Source organism: Talpa europaea (assembly GCF_964194135.1).
Source record: "Talpa europaea genome assembly, chromosome: 6".
NCBI classification, from domain to species: Eukaryota; Metazoa; Chordata; class Mammalia; order Eulipotyphla; family Talpidae; genus Talpa; species Talpa europaea.
This window is the reverse complement of record NC_140072.1, coordinates 105,295,559-105,323,266: the sequence shown is the minus strand read 5'-3', so window position 1 is coordinate 105,323,266 and position 27,708 is coordinate 105,295,559. Positions and strand designations below refer to the sequence as shown.

Below are 27,708 nucleotides of genomic sequence, written 5' to 3'. Positions count from 1 at the left end.
GTAACAAATAATCATTTACCATGTGCAAAATACTATGTTAGTTGAATGTACATGAGACTTTGTATTTGGTAAAAATGCTGCAGAGTGTGAGCATGATTTCAAAGTATCCTACAACAAAGATGTTTCAACAATGAAGTAATGGCAATTTATGTTCATTTCATAATTAAGGTTATTCACATATTCCTGTGTTGTATTCAATAACTCACCAATACTGCTCAGATTATTTTCCAAATTTACATTTCTGGACTCTAGAAGCACACAATTACTTGCTGAAAGTTTTTCGTACACTTCCAGCTACATTATAAATAGTCATAATTGGAAGTTGTAGAAGTAAGAATACATTTATTGAAGTGTTATTTTAAAGCATTTATTATTAAAACAATATTAGGATAACATTGAATGAATAAAATGAAATGGAGTGCTTCAACTAAATTTTCTAATGTGACAGATGTAAATGTATGTGCAGTTTATGTACCTATCTGTAAATGTGGTTATTATGGCTAAAATAGTAGAGAATTGGAGATTATTTCTTTGAAAGGTGTTTAGAAAATTGAGGAAAAATTTAATAATATATTCTGGTTTTGATTTTTCCCAAGAACAGTGTCTTGAAAATTTTCACTCAGTGATAGAGTCATTAGTCTTTTTGCTAATGTTAAACTGTAGCAATTTTTATTCAATGTGATGGATGGCTTAGAAGATGTAAGTTAGTAGGTAAAGGAATATAAGTCATAGTTTATAGGGATGAAAATCCAAAGCGAACTAGAGAGGCCATACATCCATGATGAGAGGGTTTGTAGAAGAGAAGTGTGTGAAAGCCATTGAGGGAAGTAGTTGGGGATGGTGGACTGTACCTCAATAGGATAGTATCCATCCTCTCTATCACTTCAGTTTGGTTTTGTTTATAAACATTTCTGGATATTTCATATTTGTTTACTGGAGTTTTAAGCACCTCCTTTGAGCTCATTACACACATAGGTGAACTGAACCTAACCCAATCCTCTTTGGTGATTTTAAACTTTAATTTTGGAATAAACATTATTAAATATTTCTAGTTTCTTTTTTAATAAGAAATACTTGTTATTGTAGATAATTTTAAGCATCAGTGCTTAATTTGATTCTGTGGATAGTCTAAAAGGCTTATGGTATGGTTTTAAGAACCTTCTGAAAAAAATTTTTGGAAAGATTTTTTGTTTGGTTTGTGTTGTTCACAAAATAAATTTATAATAGCTGTCTTAGTATGGTGCCATTTGTTTTCTAGTAAGGGCTACTTTTAAATAAATACCACTTTAATATTTTCATTTTTTATTGCCTACTATGAAGTCAGAGTTCTGTTTTGATAAGAATATCATTAAAGCATGCTATATTTGCTAAAAGATTATAAAATGTCTTCAAATCATTAGGAGGAAAGTGGATGGCAATTATATTTGCTCTCCCATGTTAAATTTCTATATCATCTGTTGAAACCTTTTAATAGTACATTATTGAATTTGAAATCAAGTTTACCAAACAAGTGTTTTGTATTTATGTGAAGTTGTATTTATAAATTGAGTGTATGTTTATTCTTTTCTCTGGTTTTAGGCAACAGTACTTCAAATTAATTGATGAGTGTGTATCTCAGATTGTACTGCATAGAGATGGGACGGATCCAGACTTCACATACCGGAAAAGACTAGATTTAGATTTAGGTCAATTTATTGGTAAGTATTTATACATTACTTAAATGAAAGTATCTTATTGTCCTTTACTCTGTGGGTGAGCTCTAGAATATTGGTTCTCATAGTATGACCTGTAGACACTCATTTGTGGTCTTTGATATCCTTTCAGGGAGTCCTAATAGTCAAATCTGTTTTCATTACAATACTAAGACTTTAGTTGCCTTTTCATTGGCTGATGTTTACATGGATGGTACAAAACAGTAGTTGGTAAAGCTTTGAAAGCTTTGTCATGAATCATGGCAGTGGGACTAAACTTTATTAGTAGTAATTGTATTCCTTACAGTAAAATAAAAAAATAATAAAAATGGCCATTTTTTTAACTTTTCTTTGCTAGAAAAGTCAAAATGATACTTTGATATAATAGCTACGGCTGAATACACATTATTTTAATGGTCCCTGTGGCAAAACGAGATGTATACATGAAACACTATTGCTCCACACCTAAGTTTAGTGTAGGAAATATTTGTGTAATTGTTTGAATTTTTCAAAAAAAAAATTTGATTCCAAAGAATGATTGCCATACAAACTGTGGCCACTCAGACTAGTGTGTTTTGCGTATGCTTTCTTGAAAATGCAGTATGCCTGTAACGTCAAGGAAAATGACAGATAGAATTTGTTTACATGGTAATGATTGAACTTTCAAGTAAAAATTTGCTTGTGTTCACAGTACTGTGAACAGTTTCCCAATACAAAAACTTTTTTTTTTTTTTTTTGGGTGGGAGAGGTGATGTTATTAACCTGCATGATTATTTTGATATCATATGATGAGATATGTCAGCATATCTCAGTTGCAGAAGGATCTGCATAACTTTGTAAACCACTCTTCCAAATGAACAGTGGCTGATATTATAAAATCTGCAAAGGTACAAGATAGATGGATTTTGAAGCAGTAGGGTACAAAATACTCACTGCTACTATATGTAATTGCACATTGTAACAAATATTTAAGAAATTATATGTCAAGTTTTGGTATAATATCAAAAAAGAATATACCCCATTATTTGTTTGAGGTTTTTATTTCCTGTAGTTTCTGAGTCTAGGGAAAGTTATGTAATATGTAGAAATAGTAAGGAATCTAGATAGTTTTAGGCATAAAGGAAATACTGGCTCCTCTCCATAAGAGAGAAGCAATTAGAAATTCCTTGAAGTGGGAGGGACACAGAAATTAAGAAAATTGTGCTTTATGTGGAAAACTAAAATATGGAATAATTTTAAATGGTATCTGAAAATAAAATACATTCTACCTGGACATTTGGAACTCAGTTTTCTTGACTACATAAGAGGTTCTGACATAGAATTGTTAGTAGGATAAATAATCTTGAAGCCAATCTGTATAAGGGAGAAATATCTGTATAGTTAAAATAATTTTTAAAGTTTTAAATAAACTTTTAAACACAATGCAGAAGACTTACATACAGAAAAGAATGACATTGTAATTACAGAGAAGATGTGAGGCTGGGCAGTAGGGGAGACAGATGTTGGAAAGTATAGGGAATAGATAACTTCACATATTAGGATGGAAATTAAGAGATACTATCCACAATATCTGAAGTACTGAGTGCTTCAGAGCAAGGAAATGTAGAAAACAAAATTATTAAAAATTAGGATTAGATGGGGAACATTGTTTGCAACTTTTATTGTAGGTGTTATCTCTAATATCTTCAAAGTCAAATCAAGAAGTAATGATATATACATTAAGAGTTAGGAAAACAGGCATCAGAGTAAGAGTAAGTTAATACAGAAAATAATATGACATCTCATATAAGAGTTGGGATTACTTTTGGATACAGTTGTTTGGTTTATGATTTTTTTTCATTTGTAGGTTCTGTAATACAGTTCATTTTTCCTGTCTTATTGGGATATAATTGATACACATTGCTGCATATGTTTAAGGTGTATAGCAGAATGGTTTTTTGATTTTTAAAAAAAAAACTATGTTCATATATTTCATTTATGAAAGTCATAAAATATAGCATAAGGAAATCTATGTGAATTGTTTCTCTTACCTATATATGATCATGTGGCTGTGTATTGTAGTCTTTTTAATCAACCCATTATTAATGGGCATTTATTTTCCATTTACTGCTAAAAGAAACAATATTTTAATGACTATTCTAGCTTAAAGGTCAAGTCCTTTAAATAGAATTGCTGGGTAAAAAAATAATGTTTTAAATGTAGTATTTATTTCCTAATTATACTAATGTGTGGTTGAATTAGTTTTCCCAAACTATCTCCAGCTCTTGGCATTACAGATTATTTAATCTTTGTTGTTTGTCATTAAATTTTTTTTTTATTTTTGTATCATGACAAGTATCCACTCACAAACTTTTGACAATTTTTGATTTTGTTATTCCTAGTTTTCTGTTCAGTGCTTATTCCCCATTTTTCTAGTTTGTGTTGGTCATCATCTCTTCCTTTAAACTGTTAGGGATTGATAAACTTTTGAGTATTCTGTATTACAGTTTATTTACCTCCTACTTTTTCCTCAAAGAAGCTTAAAAGTATAGTTGGGTTTGCCTTTCCTTTTCTCTTCCTGTCATGCTTAGGAAAAACCTTCATTCCAACATGATTTTCTCCTTGTTGCTTATTTTATTTCTAGTACCTCTTTTCAATCATAGTTTTTCTTTATCTAAATTTTCAAGCTTGATGAAGTAATATTGCAACATAAATTTTCCTGTCATTACAATTTTAGATACTTGCATCGATCAAGCAAAACTAGAAGAGTTTGAAGGTAAAGCATCAGAATTTTACAAGAAAGTAAGTAACATTGGCAAGCATTGCAGTGCCACATAGGGGACCAGTGCAAGTATAATTCTTCCTCAGAGATTCTGCTTGTTATTATCCTGTTTCTTCTCTACTGTTTTCAGGTATTTTCACAATGCCATCCTTCAGTGAGGACTTCCCAGAACTTAGTATTTAAAAATGTTAGCTCCCTGTTCCCAGTCTCGACTCTCCTTATTTGTTTTGCTTCTGTTGTATTTATCTTCAGCCCAATGTGCCAAGTAGTTTATGTGTGTAGATGAATGTGTTCTCTACTTCTCTCTCTAGAGTAAACTTTATGATGAATTTTTATTTACTTTATTCACTATTCCTGCAATGGGAGCAGTTCCTGGCCTGTGTAAAATTGAAATAAATATTTTTAAATAAGTGAATGAATAAATGATCTGACAAAATAGAGTGTCAGAATTGTAAGATTGGATTATTTCTCTATAAATCATACAGATTGGACCTATAAGATTGAAAAATTATCTAAAAATCAAGGGAAAGGTGAAGTTTTTGTTTTGATTAAACGCTTCATTAAATCATGTTGAACTATATAAAAATAGTCATTTTCATAGTTCACAAGTATCCATTTCTAACAGTTTTATCTGTGGCAGCCTAGTATTTCTAACCATCTAACCATTCCTTCACCCTTCTTTAAGGTCGTGTTTAGCGTTTTTATATCTATTTAATTTGTACCTTTTAGACTATGGATTTTGTATTTATGTTGCTGTTCTTCACATTTTAACCAATAGCTCTGGTTTGAATTCTTAGGGCTGATTTTTGTGGGGGACTGGTCTCTTACTTTGGAGGAATAATAATACTTATTTCTTACCTCCTGCACATTAATCATAATAGGCTATATTCTATAAAAACATTTACCAAGTGTTAACGATCATGTCAAAGAGTCTACATTTTTGCTGGATTTAAATGAATCTAGGATCTAAATGAATCTGGAAAGACTTGTACATTTTTAAATACTGTCTGATATAATTTGCAAATGGTAGACACTTTCATAAGTTAGAAGTATTTTATAGAGAAACATTGTAAATGTCCTAAGAAGACTTAAGATTCACCACTTAGAGGTTATCATATCCCACACTTTTTGCTGCAGGTTAGAGATTATAGCTATAAGTATGATACTGTTGTTCTGAAGTGACTTAGTCTAGTGAAATAAATGTTAAGTTGATAGATGCTTGTGTGTCCTGTGACCCCTCACATCACTACGTATTCCAAGCTCTTTGAGCACTGTGCTCTTTGTGAGCAAATGGTAGTAAACTTTCAAGTACTAAGTTTGAATGCATGTCACATAGTGTAAATTTGCTTCATAATTTTTAACTGCAGTATATAAGAGTGGTGTTAAACATAGTAAATTTATTAACACATTATTTTAAAATTGCAAGTTTAAGCATAAAGAGAAGGACCTTGCTCAAGGTTAGTTGTCTCCTTTCAGGTCAAAGTTACATCTCTTAGGTACATTCAGAAAATATTGTTTGCTCCATAAATGATTTCTATTGCCATGCCATTTTGTATATATCAGCAAGAACTTCTTTTTGATAGCTTTATAAGGACACATGTAAATACTTTGCTTGAGGCAGGAAGCTATCATAGTTGCTAGACACATTCTTTATTTTGGTGCATAAATTTGAAAAATGAAGACCTGAAATGTCAAAAAGTACATAGAGAATATTGAATTATCAACATCCTCGTAGAGATACACTAATACATTTACCCTAGGGAATGAAATTAAGCAGAGCCTCAACCTTAACTGTGTTTTTTGACATTTTTGCATGTAATTTTGTAAGCATAATATCACTCCAGTATCTCTTTTTGGAGAAGGCTATCATACCTATTTTTATAAAGTATATCTTTAATGGAGATTCATTTTATCCCCAAAGCTACTGTGATTTGACTATAGGTATTACAAAAATGCTAAAGCAAAGTTTATATTTTGTCCAATCCTTTTATAAGGGAGGATATGGAAACTTATCCGTATGGTAAGTAACACAGGTATTTTTAGTATGTCAAAGTTAATTTAGAAGTTCTTTTACGTGTGCTAATTAAGACTGGTTGTTTTAATAGCTTCATGCTGTCCCCCTAAATACTCTTTTCCTTCAATTTTATTTGAAGGTCTATGATATAGGAAGGTATAGATATTGATATGGTGAATAAATTCTTACTCACCTAAGAAGAATTTGTTTATTTCCGGTTAACAAGTGTTAACAGTGATCTCCAACACAAAGACCAGAGAAAATGTCTTAAAGATTTTTGATGCTAGGAGATTGGGAAGCTTTAAAATATAGCTTTGACATAGTTGTTCAACATATAAAGGAAGATTTGATGGGATTGCCTCATCACTTCAATCAACAAATATTTATTGAATTTAAGTATAAATGTAAAGCTTTGGAAAGGTGCTGAATAAAATAGAAAAGGTTCTCACTGTTGGTGAGCTTTTATATTGATTACTGAAAAGGTGATAAGTTATATTATTTTTACTTGAGTGTAGTGATATGGTAGGAAAACTCTGTGATGTATAAGCCCATAGGATTCCTCGTCTAATATCAGGTAGCCAAGGAAGACTTACCCAAAGAAGTAATAGCTAATATGACAACCCTAATGGGTCAGTATGAGGCAACAAGATATCTCAGGAGGAGGCATATAAAAGTGTACTTTTAATTTCTGATAGGAATGTTAAGCTTAACACATTCAAAAACAAATTCATCTTTCTTATTCTTAAAAGAATAAGCATATTCTGCAGATTCTAATACTTTGGTTCCAGCTTGCAAAACAACGGAACACCATAGTTATCTTTGATATATTTCCCTTACTTGTTTCCTTCATTCAATTGGAAACTTTTTTTTATTCTTAAATTATTTTTATGCTTCATTTCTTTTCCATGAACCTGTGTTGCACCTTATTTCAAGGGGGCCTTCAATTCTTTCTTTTTTAATTTATTTTTGCATAAGACAACTGGGGTATAAGCCAGAGATGTGGTGGGTGTGAGAATTCACCAGAGACAGCGTGGGGAGCAGAACAGGCAGATTTTACAGAAATGAATTGCTAAGGGGAGCAGCGGGAGAGACAGAAGAGGTCTGCTGCACCTTATATGGGTTAGCTTCCTGGCCGAGGATGGAACTCAGGCTTCAGCTATGATAGAGCTGATACTTAACCCCTAGCCACCAGGGGAGGGCCTTCAATTCTTGCTTGGATAAATGTACTAACCTTTTTTTCATTTCTGTACCTATTCTCAGCCCATTTTCCATCCTGTTGCTGGTTGTTTTCCAAAGTGCAAATTCAGTCATGGTATTTTCTTATTATAATATACTAATAGCACTCTATTGTTTTTAGGAAAAAATTAAAAGCTTTTGGCTTGCTGCAAAATTTCTTTCAACTATTTCATTCCCTTGTACTTCAGCTTCATCCCATTCAGTTTGTTCTTTTACCACCCTTTGTGCCAGCAGCAAGGGATTACTTCTCATTTTTCTACATACTCCATTAGTCCCTTTAGTCCCTCTATTTGAAACGACTCAATATTTGCAAACCTGAGCTCAAACATTGGTCCTCCAAAATCACTCACATGCTCCTACTCTGTTTCTCTATTTCTGGTGAATTTCATAGCCTTCGGCTTGTTAGCTTCCTTTGCAAGCAAATGTTATGCTTGTTAGAAGCAGTGGCATATTCTGCTCAAATCTGTTTCTTCAACACTTAACCACTAAGGAAAACATAGACATACTATTAGATATTTACTATACAGTGGGAAATGGGTAGGTAATTTGGGGCCAGATCCCAGTGGGGTTTAGATACTAACATAATAACTGGCTACTTTATTATGAAGCCACTGATGGTTTAAGATCAAAGGAGTCATGTTCTTTGAGCTGTTCTTTAGTAAGAAAATTATTAAACAAAAAATTATGGTGGGATGAGGGGGACTATGGGCTTTGAAAATTGTGTGTGTGTGTGTGTGTGTTAAAAATGTTCACTAATTTGTCAGAACACATCAACTGATTGGCAGTCTGGGATTTGGATGAGAAGTTGAGCTGGTGATACAGATTGGGAAGCCATTAATGTATGAATGATGTATGAATGATGATTGAAACATAGGACTGGTTTGTACCATTTTGTAAGAAATGTGGAATGAGATAGGTAGAGGGGTGAGGAAAGATGACAGTGTCTTACAGGATTCCAACAGAGGGTTGTTAGATTGAGGAACACGAACCCACAAAGAATTGGTAGGAGCCATCAGGAATTAGCAAGAAAACCAGAGGAGTGTGTTCTAATGGAAAATACAGGAGAAGAGAGATTAAATATGGAGTTGTATTGAGTGAGTAGTAATCTTGGTGTGGTTTGGTGAGGTGAAGGGCATTTGGATGGTGTTTACCTGGTAGCTTCTGTTATCTTTGTTAAAGAACATCAAGTTTAGAGTGAGAGGATAATGAGTCCAAAATTTACTTTCCTAATTTGCAAATGAGACTTACCATATTTCTTATTACAACTTTGTGTGTGTACAATGAAGTGTAAGATTGTTTATTCTAATGCTTTAGACACTGTAAAACATGGGTGAGGCTTTGCAAAAGTGAGAAAGTTTATGGGAAATTTCTGGACCTCTTGACCAATTTGATAGTGTTCCTAAAATCTCTTAAAATAATGATTTCACAGTTTACTTTTTTGAGCATACTTTAAACATTAATTATAGGAAGGTGGCCTGGTTTTATTTAAGTAGCTCAAGTTTTGAAGATGGAAAATCTGGCCTTTTATTCTCACATATTTTACTAATTAGCAGTGTGATGAGAGACTAGTTAACTACCTGTTTGTGTTAAGGGCAAATAAGATTTATAAAAATAAAAACTCTTTGTCAGTTGTTGAGTTCTATATTATCATTATTTCCTAATTGAGCTTTGAATGTATTTTGAAGTCTCAAGGCAACATTTATAAAGTAATTACATTGGAAAAAAGGTATTATTTTTTAAGAGAGTCAAGTATTTACACTTGATTTTGAGACTCTACCCTCATAAAATTCACTGGTTAGGAGAGGTTTTCAGTCATGAGATATCAAAGTGAAACAGTTTGACTGCAAGATGGGAACTTGTGATGAGTGTATGTATATAAAAAGTCATTGTGTTCAGCGAATTTTGTTTGTCTTCCTCCCACTTAGAAAGATTAAATTATCATTAACTTAGTGATAAATATGACATACTTTATCCTCTTAAATTGTTGAAGGTTTGGGCCTAAATCAGGATCCTTAAATCTCATGATGTTGTTAAAAAAAAAAAAAGTGATAAGTTACAAAATGAAGCTGTTCACTAATAATAAAAATATTAGAATGGGATACTTTTAAATCTTATAAACTTCATATAATTTTCAAGTATAAGGTTTTGCACATAGAGGTCAGGGAATTCAGTACAATAGTTTGCTTCCTATTATTTTTACACAAAGTCACAATGATATTTAGGAACTTTTAAGAAAAATGCCAGGGTTGCAGATAACTATGGGTGAGTTTGCTCTGCGAAGAGAAGAAGGTCACAGACTCCATCTCTGGCTTTGTCTGCTCTCTTGCAAATGAATGATTTGTTGGGACCTGGAGGGACCTACAGAAAGGCTGTGGGTGACTTAGCAAAAATCTACCACTCCTTTTATAAAAAGTTTATGTTCTGCTGACAGATCATTAGAGTCATATTTCTATATGAAGAATAGTGCTTTCATTTTCATCTTTCCCTCTCTTGTGTTCTTTTTTTCTCTTTTCAGTTTGAAAAAGAGTTTACCGACCACCAAGAAACGCAGGCTCAGTTGCAGAAAAAAGAGGCAAAGATTAATGAGCTTCAAGCAGAGTTACAAGCCTTTAAATCTCAGGTAAAATACCATCTATCTGGAGTGAATTCGGGTATTGAAAGCTCACCAGGAGAACAAAGGTCATATCTTCATAGCACCAAAGTGTTTAAACTTTAATTTCACTTTTATGTTTTCTTAGTATTGTTTATCTGTATTTCTCCCCGGCTGTGTTTGTTTTTATTTTCCCACTTTTTTCCATTTGCATTTTTAAGAGTGGCTAAACTTTTGCTAATTAATGTGCTTCCTTATGTTTGAGTCTTATTCTTAATGCCACATGTTCCCTAAGAAATTAAACATAAAGCATAAGAAACTTTTTTACTCTTAGATTTGTCATTCATCATTGATCTTTATCCCACTAGAGGAAATTATTGCTCAAGCTATTTATTTTTCAAAACCTTCAGCCTATGGGTACCTTGCAGTGAAAGATAACCTCTAGCTGAATGAGAACATTTTCTGATAATTTTTCAATTTCCAAAAGTAAACAGATTTAAAACATGACAAAAAAAGAGAGCAAATCTGGATTATGAAGCAGATAGCTCACATACACCCTCTATACATAAAGCATTTAGATAGCAAGAAGAACATCATCTGCATGTTTTAAATGGATGAAAGTAAGGAGGTAGAATATTCATAGCTAAATTTCTTCGTGTACATTTACATACAGGATGATGAACAGTAAGTATAGTTTTACTGTTTTCCTTACATCCTAATTTTATGGTTAGGTTGAATTAATCTCAGGTATACCATTTCCTATATTGGTATGTACTAGTCCCTGTGTCATTGCGAATTTTTCTTTCTTTTAAGTACTTAGTAAATAGTTTTGTTCCAGAGGCTGTTTGAAGACCCCCTAAGAGATAGCTCTCTGCTAGTGTTCAACTTCAGAGGAAAATACTGAAAAGCTCTTACTGTAAGATTATTTTCAGTGAATTTTTTTAGTGCTGCAAGAATAAAGTAAAAGAATTATTGAATTTTTTTTACTTTTTCCACATGGTTTATTATATTTCATAATAAAAGAAGCATTTGATTGCCTTTTGTGTGTTAGATTGAGCTAGAACAATGACTGAAATAAATTTATGACAATTTTTTTCTGCCAGACTAATAAAATTTAGAGATCTTTCTGATTTCTCCTAGTTGAAGGATTATATAAATCTGCTCTGGAAAATTCCACCTTATAAAGAAACATATCCACCATCTTTAAATATTTTATTGCTGCATGTGTTTTTCTTTAAGATGGGAAGAAATTTGCATTTTGAAACTGAGATTAGATCAGAGAATCTCCTATGCCATTTTACATTGTAGATAGCGATCGCCTGTGTTTATGGTTATGAGAGGAAAGCCTCAAATTAGAGGCTTAATATTGGCCACCATCCTTATTTATGAAGAACAACTAGCGAATTCTTTATTAGTATTAATTTGTATTTCTCTTGTAATGTATGCATTTATCATAACATAGTTCTCTTTGATCAAAGATTTGCTAATCACGGAAGTTATCAATAGGTTTTATTATCTGTTATTTTTATCCTTTTAGTCACTTAACAACAAGCACTGTCGGGGATATTACGGGGAGCAAAATAGTGATGACATCTGGCCTCATGAACAACAGATTCATGTCAGTCATGCTGTCTAAACTATTGCTGAGCAGAAATTCAGTCATATGTACAGTAAGGCATTGATATTTAGCTGTAAACTGCATATTGAGTGAGTGTAATATACATACATCCTTAGCATTCAAGCTATCCAGGATCACAGTGACTTAGTGTAACACTTAACAATTCCACTTTATACTTAATGTTTTTGATAAGGCCTGTTCCTTGATTTGTGGTCTCAACTTTCTTTAGAAGACTTTTTCTTGTGCTGATTGCAGATGTTGATTTCAGACTTTTATACGTGATCTGCTTTCCAGAATTGTGCCTTAAAATTTTTCAAATGATTCAGCGCTTATTAAATGTCTACAACTTGTAAGGCAGTATATATATAGATAGATAAATGGATTAGAATTGAGGTTAGTAATTTTAAGAAATAGTCACATCACAGATTTTCTCTGATCATGAAAATGCATCTAATGAATTCTTAACTGTGATATGGAAACATAACCAAAGAGTGAACAGTGTGCATTTTGGCCCTTTTCCACTTTTACCTTTTAGTCATCTGACTGTAGAAAGGTTTTTTTTTGGGTGGGGGGGAGGTCATTCTTTTACCCTGTGCTTTCCTATTTCTTTTCTTGTCTTTAATTCATCGATCCTACAAATATTTCTTCGATGGCTGTCAGTTGCCAGTTACTACTTTCCATGCTGGAGAAAGAGTAATGAGTTACACAGACATAATCACTTCTCTCTGGGAGCTAATAATCAATTTGAAAGAAGTAAATATTAACGATTCTTTAAATAATTATTTAGTGCTTAGATGAGAGGTATCAAGAAGTAATGGGTGCTATGCATGTCAGATGAGTGATCCGAAAGGCTGTCCTCGAGAATGTAGAGTTATCTCAAACTGAAAAAAACCAGTAGGATGTGGTCATATGAAGGAAGTGTGGGACCAGTTAAAGGGACTATTTTAGGCAGAAGGACCAACATGTGCAAGTGCCCTGAGATTGGTATGAAGTTGGCATATGCATATTTGCAAGTCCTTTGAAAGATGAGTTCACAGGAACCCCCTCATGACTTATCCTAGTCGGTCCAACTAAGAAGTTTTGATATTTTTCTCAAAAAAAAAAAAAAAAAAAAACAATCTTTTGACCATACTATTTATATCTTTTTATCTGAATGTTCTTTTTACTTATTTATTGCTGGTATTCTATAGAATTCTATATATACAATATATAGTATGCTACATACTCTGGGTGACCTTATGTATTCCCATGATTTCAACTGTCATGTAGAAACTACTGATTTTCAGATCTTCTGAATCCATTCAGTTAGACCTCTCAATGCCTTTGTAAGTTCTGGGAAACTTAGTCCTCAAGCAAAACCATGTAACAAAATCACATCATTCTGTTCAACGTGATGGGGATTTTTTTTTTTTTTTAAACATACTTGGCCAAAACTATGTTATCCAGTGACTAGCTCCATACCCATTTCCCTGGATGTCCATAAATTGCCCTCAACTGGGGAATACTGCTTCTGGCAATCACATGTTTATGAAAACAAAAGCTATAAATCTTTATTAGGTGAAAAACATGGCTGGAATTTTGTTTTTAAGTTAAACTAGGTGAAATTGCTAAAATTCAATTGTTTTTGGTTTCAAGAGATACCTTACTTTTGAGAAAAGTATACTTTACATGTTTTGTAGAGTGTTCTTTGTCATGTTCCGTATTTTTTCCCCTCTAGTTTGGTGCCTTGCCAGCTGATACAGTGACCTCTTTGCCTCAGTTACAAGAAAATGGAATCACCCCCCCAGCACTTCCTCCTCCCACATCACTGCCCTCTTGTTTGGATGTGCCACCTCCACCTCCACCTCCACCACCTCCTCCACTTCCAGGAATGTCCCTGCCATTTGGTGGTCCTGTGCCTCCTGCACCTCCCCTGGGACTTCTCAGTGGAGGAAAATCTCCTCCTCTACCAACCCTGCCATTTGGGTTAAAACCAAAGAAAGAATTTAAACCTGAAACCAACATGAGAAGATTGAATTGGTTAAAGGTAAAACAAATAAATGGTGGAAAACATACTGCTATCTAGATTAAAATTTATTTTCTTCTATAATTTATTTTTCAAAGTGAACCCCAATCAAAGTGACATTAAATAAACAGGCATTTTTTTTTTTCTTTTTGAGTAAAAGTGAAGCGCAGATCCTTTGCTATTGTGTAAAGCTTTCAGTTTATAACTTTGGTGGAAGTCAGTGTTAATATCTACAGTGGAATTTGGTTTACAATTAAATTGATAATTCACATTATTATCATGGAACCCTCTATGGAATGTTTATCAAAGTATGCAGATGTTAGTGTTCTTAGGATGTTTTCTATGGTCACTATTGGGAAAATTTTACTAGTTGTTATAAGTTGATATTTAGGGCACAGAAATTCTGAATAAAATTGTTTTAATGTTCCTAGAACCTTGGAAATGCTATGTAATGTATCTTGCACTTGAACACTCGGTGCATAGGAACATTGTTAAAGACAGTGAAAAGTGTAATTGAGAGAACACAAACTTTGTTTCATTCAGATTCAGATCTCCAACTATTTGATTGTGAAAGTCTTTTTTTTTTCCTGATAAAAATGTTAACTTCTTGCAGAGCTTCTATTTCATTAAACACATTTTGAAGTCAAGTCTACAGATAAAACACAGGCATCTGCTGGCAGTTGTGGGATGCTGGGTCTATAGATAGTGATTGGACTGGCACGGAGGAAACATCCAACTATTTATAAAAAAGTCTTCTCTGATTGCAGATCAGACCCCATGAAATGACTGAAAGCTGTTTTTGGATAAAAGTAAATGAAAATAAGTATGAAAATGTGGATTTACTTTGTAAACTCGAGAATGTATTTTGTTGCCAACAAAAAGGTAAGTTTAACATTTTGATTGTTAATTTTAGTATTTAAACATTGCCATTTTTTATATACTAAATTCTAGAAAGCATGATTGCCCTATAAATGACATTTTTACTTTAGAATGGTAAATGTTTACAAAGTGAATTTTATTTAGAGTATCAAAAGAGCAATTAAAAAATGCAAACAATCCAGAGCTGTTTAGTTTTCTATATAATACTGTTTTTGAGGTTCTAAATTAGACTTTCATAAAGGACAATATTTTCAGAGATAATTTTGGTATGAAAATTTTCTGTAATGAAAAATATTTAATATTAGTGACTATCACATAGTTTCATTTGTATGACTCACATGGCATAGAGTACAATATTAATAGAGTAACTTAATATTACCTCTCAATTTACTTGCTTATCTCAGCAACCAAGGGTGGTTAGCAAATAGCAAAAATTTTATTTGCATTCTTTTGAAATGTTTTCTAAAATGCAATTATAAATTAGTAAATTTTTTTAAGGATTTATTTCTGCATGCAAGAACTGGGGTACAGGCCAGAGGTACAGTAAGGGTGAGAGGATTCACCAAAGACAGAATGGAGAACAAAACAGGCAGATTAACTGAAACACTGCTGAGGGGATCAGCGGATGAGACCTGAGAGGTCTGCTGCACAATGTAGGTCACCTCCCTGGCTGGAGATTGAACTGCTGATACAGTGGCTGCAGATAGCTTCATACTGCTGAGACTCAACCCTTTGTGCCACCAGGAAGGCCGATAAATTAGTAATTCTTAAAAATAATTGTGTTAGAAACCCAAAAGATAAATTAATGTTGTTTTTAGAATTTATGATAATTAGAAAGCATGTAAGAGGTATTTTAGAACAGCATTGATCTTGACCAGTGTCATGAAAATGATATATTTTCATCTTTGGAAACAGGGAATTTTCTCAGCAAGTTTTTCCTAGGAAAACTTGTGAAGTAAGCAGATCTTAATTTTACCTTTTGATTATGTAGAATCAAAATTTTCTCTGAATAAGATTAGTGTGTTCTTCAGGCAATCAAGGAAAATATATGGCAGTTAAAATGTGTATTTATATGTAAAACACTTCAGAATTTCAGATTTCATAATCGGGAATTGATTACTTTTCCTTTTGCTTTCCTAGTAGGTGCAAATGGTGGTACCTAAAAGCTATTTCAGTGATAGTGCCATCCAGCTACTCTTTTCTCTCCCTCTTTACTCTGATTACTTTCTTAATTAATGAGGCTCAAAAGGGAAACTTGTTAGCATGTCTTTAATTTAGCTGTAGTGTTAGCCCTAAATGAAATAATTGGACCTTTAAAAAATTCTTAAGTCATCTAACTTTAGACTTGAGCTTCAAGGTTGGCAAAAAAAAAAAAAAAAAAAAAAAAAACCCAAAAAAAAACCATAACAAAAAACCCAACCAATGCATTTGCTCATTCTACTACTACTTACTAAAGGTAAAAGTGAAGAAATAATTGTTTTCTGTATATTCCAGTTTCCAGTCCTCTCTGCCTTTTAAATGCTATCAACTTTGCTTAGAATCTCCTTTCATTTGGCTTAGAATTTGCCACAGGTCTATAGCTTCTTTTGTCTCAGCTCAAATAATGCTTTCTCTTTTTGTGACAATGATACTTTCTTTGTGAACAGAAATGAGGGGAAAAACCCAAGGTTGTAACCCTGGGCAATGCCAGCAGGAGACAAGCTATGAAGGTGACTATTTTTTTGTCTGGATTTTCAAGCACAAGTTCTAGAAAGCATTATTTGAAGGGTCTTAACTGTGCCTTTTGATATTACTAGTAGTTAAGTATTTTATTGGAAAAGACCATTGTTGCTTTCAGAAAGACAGTATTTTATATAGATACAAGAATGGTCAGAAGAGAAAGCAAGAGGAAAACGCGTGGAAAGCTTAGACAGATCTGAGGTGGAACGGACTGGTCACTCCTTGTCATCTCTATTTATGGCCTGGCTGCTGAGGCACCAGTGATAACATTTGTCTGTTCCCTATACTCCAAAGGTTACTTTGTTTGAATTGATTTTGTAATTTCTACCGAAATCAGAATTAAACTTTGTCATTTATTTGTTGTTCAGTGCAAAGCTGAAATACAGTGTTCACACACTAGAGAGCAGAGGGAGTTAGAGGCATCGATTACTGGTTGCTTTCATCATTGGTTTGCATCACAAGTTGGCATGAAGGACCAAGGATTCAGATTACTGGGGAACAGTGGATTTTTATAGAACTGGTGTTATTGTTTCTTATATAGTAACTGGATTAGAAACCAGGGCCTTTTCTCTAATAATGAAGATGAATATTTCATCCTAGGTATTTAAAATGTAGGTGCCAATACTTAGTTGCTTCATGAACATTTTTAAGGTGGAATAAAAACGAACTCAATCTTATCATTTAAAGAGAATCTTGAGATTTTCTCTGATGTTTTTAATTTTAGCTATAAAGTATGACTTTTTCTTAAAGTAGACACTGCTTTAGCTTTCTGGGGCTTTCAGATTAGGATTACTGAGTTTTAGAGTTGGAAAAGGAGGAAGTACTAATAATTACTGGATACCTGCGGTCTATCCATCTCTGAACGAGATTGTCTTTATGTTACCTTCATTGTGGTTTTTAATCACTTCTGTTCTGAGCAGCATGTTACCTTATTTAATCTTGACCACATTGTGACACAGAATTTTCTCCCGCAAAGAAATTCTAACTCCGCACAATACCACTCTATCCCATCTACTCACAGATATAGCAAGATATTCTTGGTAGAACTTGGGTATTTTCCTTTATCATGTCATTTATTTCATATATATTTTTCATTTTTATTTTTTACCTATATATTTTGATTTTTAAATTAGTCTTCTCTCTGACATATCTTTAGCAGTATAGGAACTCCTTTTCTTGTGAAATAATTTTTTTCTCCAATTTTATCATTTTGTCTCTTTGGACTTACAAAATAGTGTTTTTTTTTTTTTTTTTTTTAAATAGAGGCATGCTTTATTTGTTTGCTGGTTTTGTTTATACATGCACTGGGTACAGTCAGAAGTGCGGGAGGGTGAAAGAATTCACCAGAGCCAGAGCGGGGAGCAGAGCAGGCAGAAGGACCGAAGTACACTGCTGAGGGGAGCAGCGGGCGGCAGGAGAGGTCTGCACGCCATGTGGGACCCTCCTCTGGTGGCCGGGGAGCAGCCAGGGATCGAACCGGCGCCGCAGAGGCTGCGCGCAGTTTCGCAACCCAGCGCTCAACCGCTGCGCCACCGGGGAGGCCCACAAAATAGTGTTTTAATTCATGTTTAACAAAAATACAAAGTTGAAGTGTATAAATTATAAGTGTACCTCTATATAAATTGTCACAAAATGAGTGTACCCATGTGGCTACCCAGATCAATAGAGAAAATATAGCCAGCATTGTTCTAATGGTTAATAACAACAAGAATAACTATATATTATATATAATAAAGTATGTGTATATGTAGAGAGAGCATTATATATGCTTTAGGTTATGAATACAAATGTTAATATGTCATTTGGGTATTTTTTTTATAAAGTCACTTTCTTTTGCTATTAAGTATCTCGCCTTGGTTTTCCTTGTTTCTCTAAGTTCTAAGTTTTTGAGCTAAATATTAGCTTTCCACATTTAAAATTCTTCTGAAAATAACATGTAGGCATTTCCCCCCATCTTTTTCCCCCTTTTCATTCCTTCCTCTCCTTTTGTCCCACTTTTTTTCTTTCCTGTGTTTAGCTACTTCTGTTCAAGTCAACACACATTCCTTGGCTGCACGTTGTATGTTCAGCCTTGTATTTGGCTTTGGGACATTGTGGTTTGGAAGCAGACTAGTGCCGGGACTCATGTTGCTTTTACAGTTACAGTGAAACTCCATCAAGTTCTTAGTTTGAACATTAGAATGAAGAGGGAAGCAACAAATGCTGATTTTTATTTCAGAAAAGACACCATATTTTACTGTCTATGGCTTCTGTTAGGACTTAACAAGGTTATAAAAAAGCATTGTTTATATATTCTCTGAAATTTAATCACAATATTCATGTATTGAACATTTGGTATCATCAAAATCATGCTAATGACCTGAGCATTTTTTACCAGATTGGAAGCATCTGTTGGTTAATTTTTACAGGCTGTTGGAAAATGAAGTAAAGTATACTAACAGGTTATTGGTGTTGGATTTATCTATTAAAATTAATATTAATTACTTTCATTATTCATAAACTGTTAACTTAATAGGGATTAAAGATTTTTCTGAAAGTATATGAATAGTCTAATTCACATAGGTTGATTTATTATGAAAATGTGAATCCACAATTGTTAGCATTCTCAAGTAATCACGTTTTATAACAGGTGTGTCATACTTTCCAGTTAGGGCCAATAAATGGGTTTATAAATAATTTCTCAGCTGAACAGTTATGGCATTTGGAAACACTTAATGAATTATGCACTTAAAAACAAATCAAGCTTACATTTCTGACATCATAGTTCAGTGGACAAAGTACTGGGATAGGGAGTGATAGAGCATGGATTATCCAGGCATTTGGCTGTGTTGAGGATGTCGCTTTGTATTTGAATTACAATTTATTCCTCTGTGAACAAAATTCTGTAAAAAAACTAAACTGCATAAGCCTACCTTTAGATGGACAATATAATTTAAAAACTGCAATATGTTTTTTGGGGATGCATGTTAGCAGAGTATATTTAACACACCTTAAACATCTTAAAGGTTTCAGAAAAAGACATTTGGAAAATACTGATTTGAGAAGATTGGGGAGGAAGTCAGTGGATAATTAAATATTTTTCTTGAGAAGTATCATTTGATTCTGATCTGTGGTTGAATTTCAAAAGATCTGAAGACTTGAGGAAATTATGAGATCGGTCAGGAGTCTCCTGTTTCTCCACTAGAAAGTATCTCCTTGTTACCAGTTACCATTGTATTCTCAGTTGAGTTGCTGAGGAAACAGATTTATTCTGAATACTTTAGAGAAACAGAACCTAAAGAGAAGGCTAAAGAAGGTGGGTTTCACCTGGAACACAGAATACTTTCAAGTTCACAAAATGCTTCAGTTACATGCTTAGTTTAGAGCATATCTTTGGCATGGTGTGATAGAAATTTTAAAAGTTCCTATAAATAGGCATATTCTTCTTTGGTATATTATACAGTGCTGCAAACAAAAGGAAAGAAGGAAAGAGCCTTGGGTTTATGTCTAATAAGGGGTTTATGAGCATTAGCATGGCCTTTTCCTCTGGATCCCTGTCTTCTTGCCTCTGTTTTCCTTCTTCCACTGGTCTAAGTCAGGAATGGTATTAGGGCAATGGATTAAACTGGAGTAATTTGACTAATGATATATTGTGGAATGCTGTCTGTTTTCTGTATTATAAATTCAACTTGATATTTTAATTTTGGCAGTTTCTGGTGGTACAACATGGCTATTATCTCTTAACAAAACTGTTGCATTTTCTTGTTATCATATACCCTTTTTTCCTCAGGTTTTCTTTTGAATTTCCTGTATCTCTTGCCACTTCCCAGGACCTCTCGAGGCCCTCTGATTATATGAAGTTATTTTTTGTTTTGTCTGCATTATGTGCTATTCCTCAGGACTCCCACTCAATTGGTTCACAGTATTATTCATCGGGAAATAAAAATGAGGCTCATACTTCTGTGTATACTATCTTAATCCAAAATAATGTTTTATAAATCTAGACTGATCACTTCGCCTCTTCTCTTCCTTTTTTTGCCACTCCAACCACCATCCCCTGTTCCCCACCCTCAGACCCACCCTCACACACACCCTTTAACTGGCTTGAAAGGAAGAGGATCATAGGAAGTTAGCATTACAACTCAATCCATCCCATTCTTGGAGCAGAGGAAGAGAGTGGGGTCACAGGAGAGTCAGAATAAGGAGAAGGGACCTTTCTGTTGGAGTGTATATTATAGCAATTTGAAATTAAATTCTGTGAATTCATCTGTAAAAGGAAAAAAAAACTTTCCATATGAAAATATGAATTTTATATACTTAAATTTCACATGTTAGATTTTGAGGTAATTATGTATTCATGGGTTTAGGTAAGCTGGGTGTATTTTGGTCTCTCATGATTAAATTATTGTTCATAGCTCCATTCAAGTATAATTTGTTTCCTTTGAAATCCTATGTATTTTACTATGCATTTAAAAATTATAATGAGAAGGGGCTGTTTCTCTGACTGCCAGTGGGTCTGCTTCAACAAAAATGTTCTAAGCCTTGCTGCAGCCTCTCTGATTTGTGCAGTGGTGGCAGTGGGCTGGAGGTTTGGGGCCTCAGCCTGGCTTTGACTACTCTCTGTTCACATATGTGGGTTTTGTGTTTCTGTCTTTGATCTTTCAAAGGACCAGTGTGTTATTTGTAATGAGAGGGTTTTTTTTTTTTTTTTTTATAGAGGCATGCTTTATTTATTTGTTTGCTGGTTTGTTTGTTTGTTTTGTTTATACATGCCCTGGGTACAGTCAGAAGCGCGGGAGGGTGAGAGAATTCACCAGAGCCAGAGCGGGGAGCAGAGCAGGCAGAGGGACCGAAGTACACTGCTGAGGGGAGCAGCGGGCGGCAGGAGAGGTCTGCACGCCATGTGGGACCCTCCTCTGGTGGCCGGGGAGCAGCCGGGGAGCAGCCGGGGAGCAGCCGGGGAGCAGCCGGGGAGCAGCCGGGGATCGAACCGGCGCCGCAGAGGCAGAGGCTGCGGTTAGCTTCGCAACCCAGCGCTCAACTGCTGCGCCACCAGGGAGGCCCTGTAATGAGAGTTTTCATGCAACTTAGAATAATTTTTTTAATAATGGTTTGAACACAGGGCCATCCATTTTTGAATCCACTTTACTAGATTACTATGACTCATTTGTTAATAATAGGTATATCAAGTCTGAGAAAAAATATAAAATTCATTCCTTAATTAGACAATAATAAAATAATAGTATTATAATGTATGCCTTTAAAAAAAAAAACAGCATGCTTGTTTCATTTATATTGTTGCATATGTTCCCTAAACAATCCTGTGAAAGACCCAAGACAAACGTTGTATACATTTTATATGTAAGAAAAAGTTAACACTCTTTCAAGTGAAGTTCAGCCAAAAGGAGCTGCCACTCTGAATGGAATACAGATCTGAGTCTAAAGCCCTTGCTCCTTCTGTTAAGCCATGCTGCTTCTCTGATTAAAAGAAATCCTATTATGTTTTATTTAAAGTGTTCTTCTTTGATTTAAAATAATTTTCCTCTCATCTCCTGCCACCTTACCACTGCCCCACAGCAGTTCATCCTCATCCCACAATTTATATTAAAGGCTTTAAAAACTTGCCGTTTTTTATTAAGACCATCTTTCATCATTTGGTACCTCTATTCACTTCTGTAAGTATTTGAGCTGTAAATACTAACACCATGCTGTGGAGTGTACAGAAGTTGAGGGACTGTGGAGTCCCCCTCTAAGGGTGCAACCTTGGCTTTTGCAGCTATAGGTTTTCCTTCTATAAAATGGGGAAGATAATATCCATTTCAGGAGGTTATTGTGAAGACTGTATAATGAATATTTTACAGCATCTCTTGCAGTGCCAAGCTTATGGTAGTTGCTCAGGAAATATTAGCTGAACTTAAATTTTGAAAATACAGCTTCATTTCCACTTGCTTTGTGTATTGTTACTGAATCTTCGCAATGGTTACAAGTTAGAAGGTAGGGGGAATGTGACTGTGGGTTCACACCCATGACTGAAACTCATGAATGGCAGTGGGGTTTATTTATGAGAGGTGACTGAGATAAGAGTTCCTAAGACCACAGATGACCAGCTGTCCCACCCCAAATAGTGTCCACACTGTCCAGTAGTCCAAACCAAAAGCTCCTTGTGAAAGATGGTATTGTCACTCTGAGAGCCTAGAACTGGTGCATACCCATAAGCAGTGGACCCAGGTCCAGTTACCCTGTGCCAGTTTGGACAGTCATAGGTGGCACCGCTGAGGCAGCACTACAGCACTATAGCAGCAATCAGAAGGCTGGCCTGGGCTGAGGCAGACCAACTAGACTGTGGACCAGGCAGTTCTCAGAGATGGTGCCAGAGGACCATGACACTAGTGTTTAAACTATCTAGAGATGCTGGGCATAGGCCAGTGGCATGCTCAATGAATACAGTTGACATGAAGGTTTCCTGATCGATGAAGCTTAAGCTAATGTCTCAAAAGTCTATAAACGCCTTGGAAATCTCGGAGGTCTCCCGGGATCCTTGAGGGTTGTGTGGAAGGTCTTCTCAGGAAAGAATCTGGATGAGTCTCTCTCAAGCTGAGTCTCCTGAAGTGGTGACTCTCTGGATAAGTCCTTGAATGGATCTCTCTAAAGCCTTTCTCAGGCTGACTGAAGTCTCCATTTATAAGTCTCCTTCAGGGTACCCACCTTTCAAACCTGATTGATCTATTTTCCAAACCAACTGTTTCTATGACGTGATTAGTGCCAGGGCAAGCTTCAACCTGACTGGTGCCAGTGGAAGCTTGAACCTGACTCGTCTGTTTTAAAAACCAGCTCTGGATTCAAAACCAAAACCCCTGTAGTGCATCCACCCTGCCCCGCACCATCTTGTATCAGATCTGGGCAAGGCAATGCTGCTATATCTGAATGGTGCCTGGCAGGTTTAAACCTGACATTTGTGTCTCCAAAACTGCTCTCCCAACCCCGCTTATTTTTCTCTTCCTACAACTTGCACTGGGGCAGAGTGAGAAAGTTCTACCATTGCCAAACCAGAAGCCACCAGGGCATCTCTTACACTCTCACCAGTTTGGGTTTCACTTACAAAGGAAACTCTCTAAAGCACTAAACTGTTAATAATAATAACCACTTGTAAGAATTTCTGTAACACTGGCCTCTACCATTAACTTTAGAAAATAATGATAAAGCATTATTCTGTACATTTTGATTCCTCCAGTTTTGTATATAACTTAACTCCCAAATCCTTGATCAAGTTCCTTGAAAGGGGGAATCTATTGAATCAGGAGTAAATATATCTATTTGGCTTTTTTCTCTCATTTTCTTTTTCCGGAATTTTTCTGTGATTTTTTTCCTGTCAGTTTATTCTATAATGGAATGGGGACAGAACAATATAATTTTATGAAATTTAAAAATGGAGAATTTATCTTTGCTTTCCTTCACATGATTTTGTTCTAGAGCGTTGAGCTGATAACTTGAGCAGGATCTTGGAAAGTTCGTTCAGTTCTTTATAAGACAAACTAGTTCTTATAATATTTTGACAGTTATTTCTACTTTTAAAAGTTAGTGTGGGTGGTATGGATGTCTTAATGTAATTGAGAACCTTTTGATAGACAAACAAGAATGCCAGATAAGGCTTATGTTCTGAATTCTCCCTAGGGTTTGCAGGAACGAGGGTAACTGTTAATTTTCTTTGTTTATTCATAGAGTATAAGCAGAAAGTTCAGAGGAAAGGTCTTTTTTTTCTTCTCTAACTTTGTAGTGTAAACAATATTACTTAGATGAATCCTATGCAGTTATGAAATTTTGTCATTGTGGCATAGTACAAACTTGATATGATTTAACCTAATGCTTGGTTCCTAAATTGGTGGGAAATTGAGGATATTCAAAGAGGTCTCTTTAGTTTGAAAATAAGTATTGGTATCCTTTGAAGTAATGGAGAGGGGGACAAAACTTTTAAAATGTATTCATCTTGGAATGATTATAATTTCCACATCCAAGACAACCTTAGAATATTATGTGCTTGCATTCACCAATCTTCCTTGCTGAATCTGTGAGAGAACTTGCCCACTGGAAATTAGTACTGGTTAAGAGTGATTTAAATGAGAAGTTTGGAAGTTGGTTGTTCCAGAGTTAGTAAACCCAGTATCCAAGTTGGTGGTTCCAGAGTTAGTAAATCCAGTATCCCAGTGATGTCAGGGCACTAGATTAGCTTTTTGTCCACTCTTAGCTTTTCCAGTTTCAGCATAACTTAAGTAGCAAAGGTGGGGACAAATGATGATACTAACACATAGGGCTTAGTGTTTGTTTTCTCTTGCTGCTCTAACAAGTTACTGCAGATACAGCAGCTTAAGGAACAAAAATTTATTTTCCTACAGTTCTGAAGTCTGAGTTTCAACATGGATCGCCCCATTTTAAAAATCAAGGTGTCAACAGGGCTACATTCTGATTTCTAGAATCTATGCCTTTCTTTCTAGCTTCTAGACATTGCCCCCTTTCCTCAAATTGTGGACCCTTTCTTCAAAGCAAGCATCAGTGAGATGAGGCCTAGGATTCTATGTCTTTCACCTGATTTCCTTGATTACATTTTTCTCAAAACTCTGACAAAAATGAGGACAGATGACACTTATATGATTAAATGAACCCACCTGGATAATCCAGGGTAATCTTGAAATCTTAGTTTTTAACCTTAATCACATCTAAAGCATTTCTTTTCCACATGAGGTAATTTGTTTGCAGGTTCCAGAAATTAAGATATCTTTGCAGAAGGGAATGGGGGATAACCATAAAATTGCCATAAGATTGCAAAATTGCAGGAGGTTCTGTTAATGCTACTCACTGAAATTATGTCAGGCTCCTTTAACTCTGTATGCCTTTAATAGGAATACTATTTAGGGTCCTGGGGCATTTTGTCTTAATTTTTCCCACCATTTATTTTGTTCACTGATGTTTATGGAGCTGTGGATCTTTACTAAACACATTAACATATATTTTTGCTACCGCAGCTAAATGTCTTTGTGGAGTTTGAAGAAAAAATCTTTGTGTCTTCTTAAGTGCCAGGAAAATTTTTTACTTCTTTATTAATATACATATCTATTTAATATGCACGTACTATGCATTTTCCAATAGGTAGTGTATACTATTTCATTTTTCCTGGTGAATTATTAAGTTCTCTGTTTTCACTTCATATTCTTTTTCTCCAAGCCAAAAAATCCTCCAAAAACCTGAGTAAAATATGATTGGCATTTAAAACCAAATTGATTCAGTTGATACCTGTGATTTAAGGAAAAAAGAGATAGTCTATACCTTAGAAAAAGACATGCATTTTACTTTGTACTTTATTAACTTTTGGGCGATAACTGTTTTACACAGCCTGGTTAAAAAAAAAACCCAATTTCCTCACCTCTAAGTTTAGTTACACTTTATAAATTACAGATACTCTTACTTTATGCTTCACATTGTAGTTTTATCTGATGATATTTATGTGAGAGAGACTTGGAGAAGAGGTATCTTTTCCTGATCCAAATATTACTCAGACCTCATAAGCACCTACAGGTACATATGACTATATAATTTCATTACAACCTGGAAAATACTTGTTATTGTAATTGCATATTTCACTGGATAATTTAAAAATATAATATATAAAAAGTTTATTTTAATTGGGAAAATTTCATCACTGAGAGAAATCACATTTATCAGAACATCTAAGGCAACCACATTTCACATAAAATAAGCAATTTATTTTAATTTAATTGTTGGCTTTTAGTCATTTGCCGGGCTACTCCTCTATCATCATATTGCCTTCATATTAGAATCTTTCTTCCTGAAGCAGTATTCTTCATCCTTCTTTAATCTTCTTTTCTTTTTCAATTAGAGAACCAATTATTTTTCAGGGTTTCACAGGTCACAGTGTGACAGTTTGGCTCTCTGCTCCTGTAGTGTACGATTCAAACCAGAAAAGTTGAAATAGCCAATGGGATGCTTTTTAAAAAAAATTATGCATAAAGAGCTGGGATGTAGGCCAGAGATTCAGGGAGGGTGAGGGGATTCACCAGTGAGAGTGGGGAGCAGAACAGGCAGATACAGTAAATAAGTGCTGAGGGGAGCCACTGGTGAGATAGGCAAGGATGGCTGCATCATGTGGGTTGGGAATGGAACTCTTGCTGCCCTGGTTGTGGATAGCTTCATAGTGCTGAGCCAACCCCTTGTGCCATCAGCCAGGCCCAAGATGCTTTTTTTTTAAATAAGAAATAATTGGTTTTTAGAACTTGTATGTTTTTCTGTTTTTAAAGCATACTTTTTTATTTTGCTTCATTTAAATTTCCCTCTATGTAAGTGAACATGAGCTTTTCAAAATGACAAAGTATTTGTATTTCTATTACCTGCTTTGGCAGATTTACCAGTGTTTTCAATGTCAACTGCAAGGAAAATAAAGTTTGTGTCATATAGAATCAGTGCCATAACCATGCTTTTGAAATAGAATTTGTTGTATATATGTATATATGAAATATAAGTGTATAAAGCCACACACATTTATCAAAAAAAGTTCTGTAAACCAGATTAGCTGAAATTGACTAATCACTGGATTACCATTTCATTTTGATCAATTCTTTTTTACTTTAGCAAGATCTTTGAGTGCAGAGAAGGCAATGGACATGCTAATCCCCTGCCTACTTTCGTGTCTCTGAGGTGTACTTTATCAAAAAAGCTATTTTCGTGAATGTGTTCTTGATGAATAAGCATAACCTTCAACCTCAATAAATCACAATTTCTCATTATTCTTGATTATACTCTGGTTGTAAGAAGGAGAGAATAGCTGTTGGAAGCAAAAAGGAGTGAGTGAAAGGTACTGACTCACACTGTACCAGGGAATATACGGGCCAGTCACCTCCAAGATTCAGGCCTTTTTTCCACTTGGGTATGAAGGGGCTGAGGCTCAGAGACATTTAATGCCTGGTCTTCAAATTCACATAATTTCAAGGAGATGAAAGTTGGGAATTCACTTCTTCCTGATTAACTACCCTGGTTTTCCTCTGTTATTGGAAACTAGGAAAGGAGGAAGGGAAAGGCAAGAAAGCATGATGAGGGAGCATCAGTTAAAAGCATTGTAAGTTAGCATGGGGGTGTTGTTATCAGCTACCCAGACTAACTCCGTAGCACAATGACATCTTCTGTTTGGTCCTTTTAAATGCTTTAAATTT

General features: G+C 34.7%; 1 protein-coding gene across 1 annotated transcript in view; it reads left to right on the top strand.

Annotated features, from left to right (window-relative positions):
* Positions 1–27,708, top strand: part of DIAPH3 (diaphanous related formin 3) — a gene marked incomplete at its 3' end in the record, with an annotated part of 318,599 nt that overhangs the window by 25,273 nt on the left and 265,618 nt on the right. The window contains exons 6-10 of the mRNA XM_084235758.1: positions 1,579–1,697; positions 4,408–4,472; positions 10,218–10,322; positions 13,628–13,936; positions 14,683–14,797. Of these exons, the coding sequence (XP_084091884.1) occupies positions 1,579–1,697; positions 4,408–4,472; positions 10,218–10,322; positions 13,628–13,936; positions 14,683–14,797 (713 nt within the window). The remainder of the gene's footprint in view (positions 1–1,578; positions 1,698–4,407; positions 4,473–10,217; positions 10,323–13,627; positions 13,937–14,682; positions 14,798–27,708) is intronic.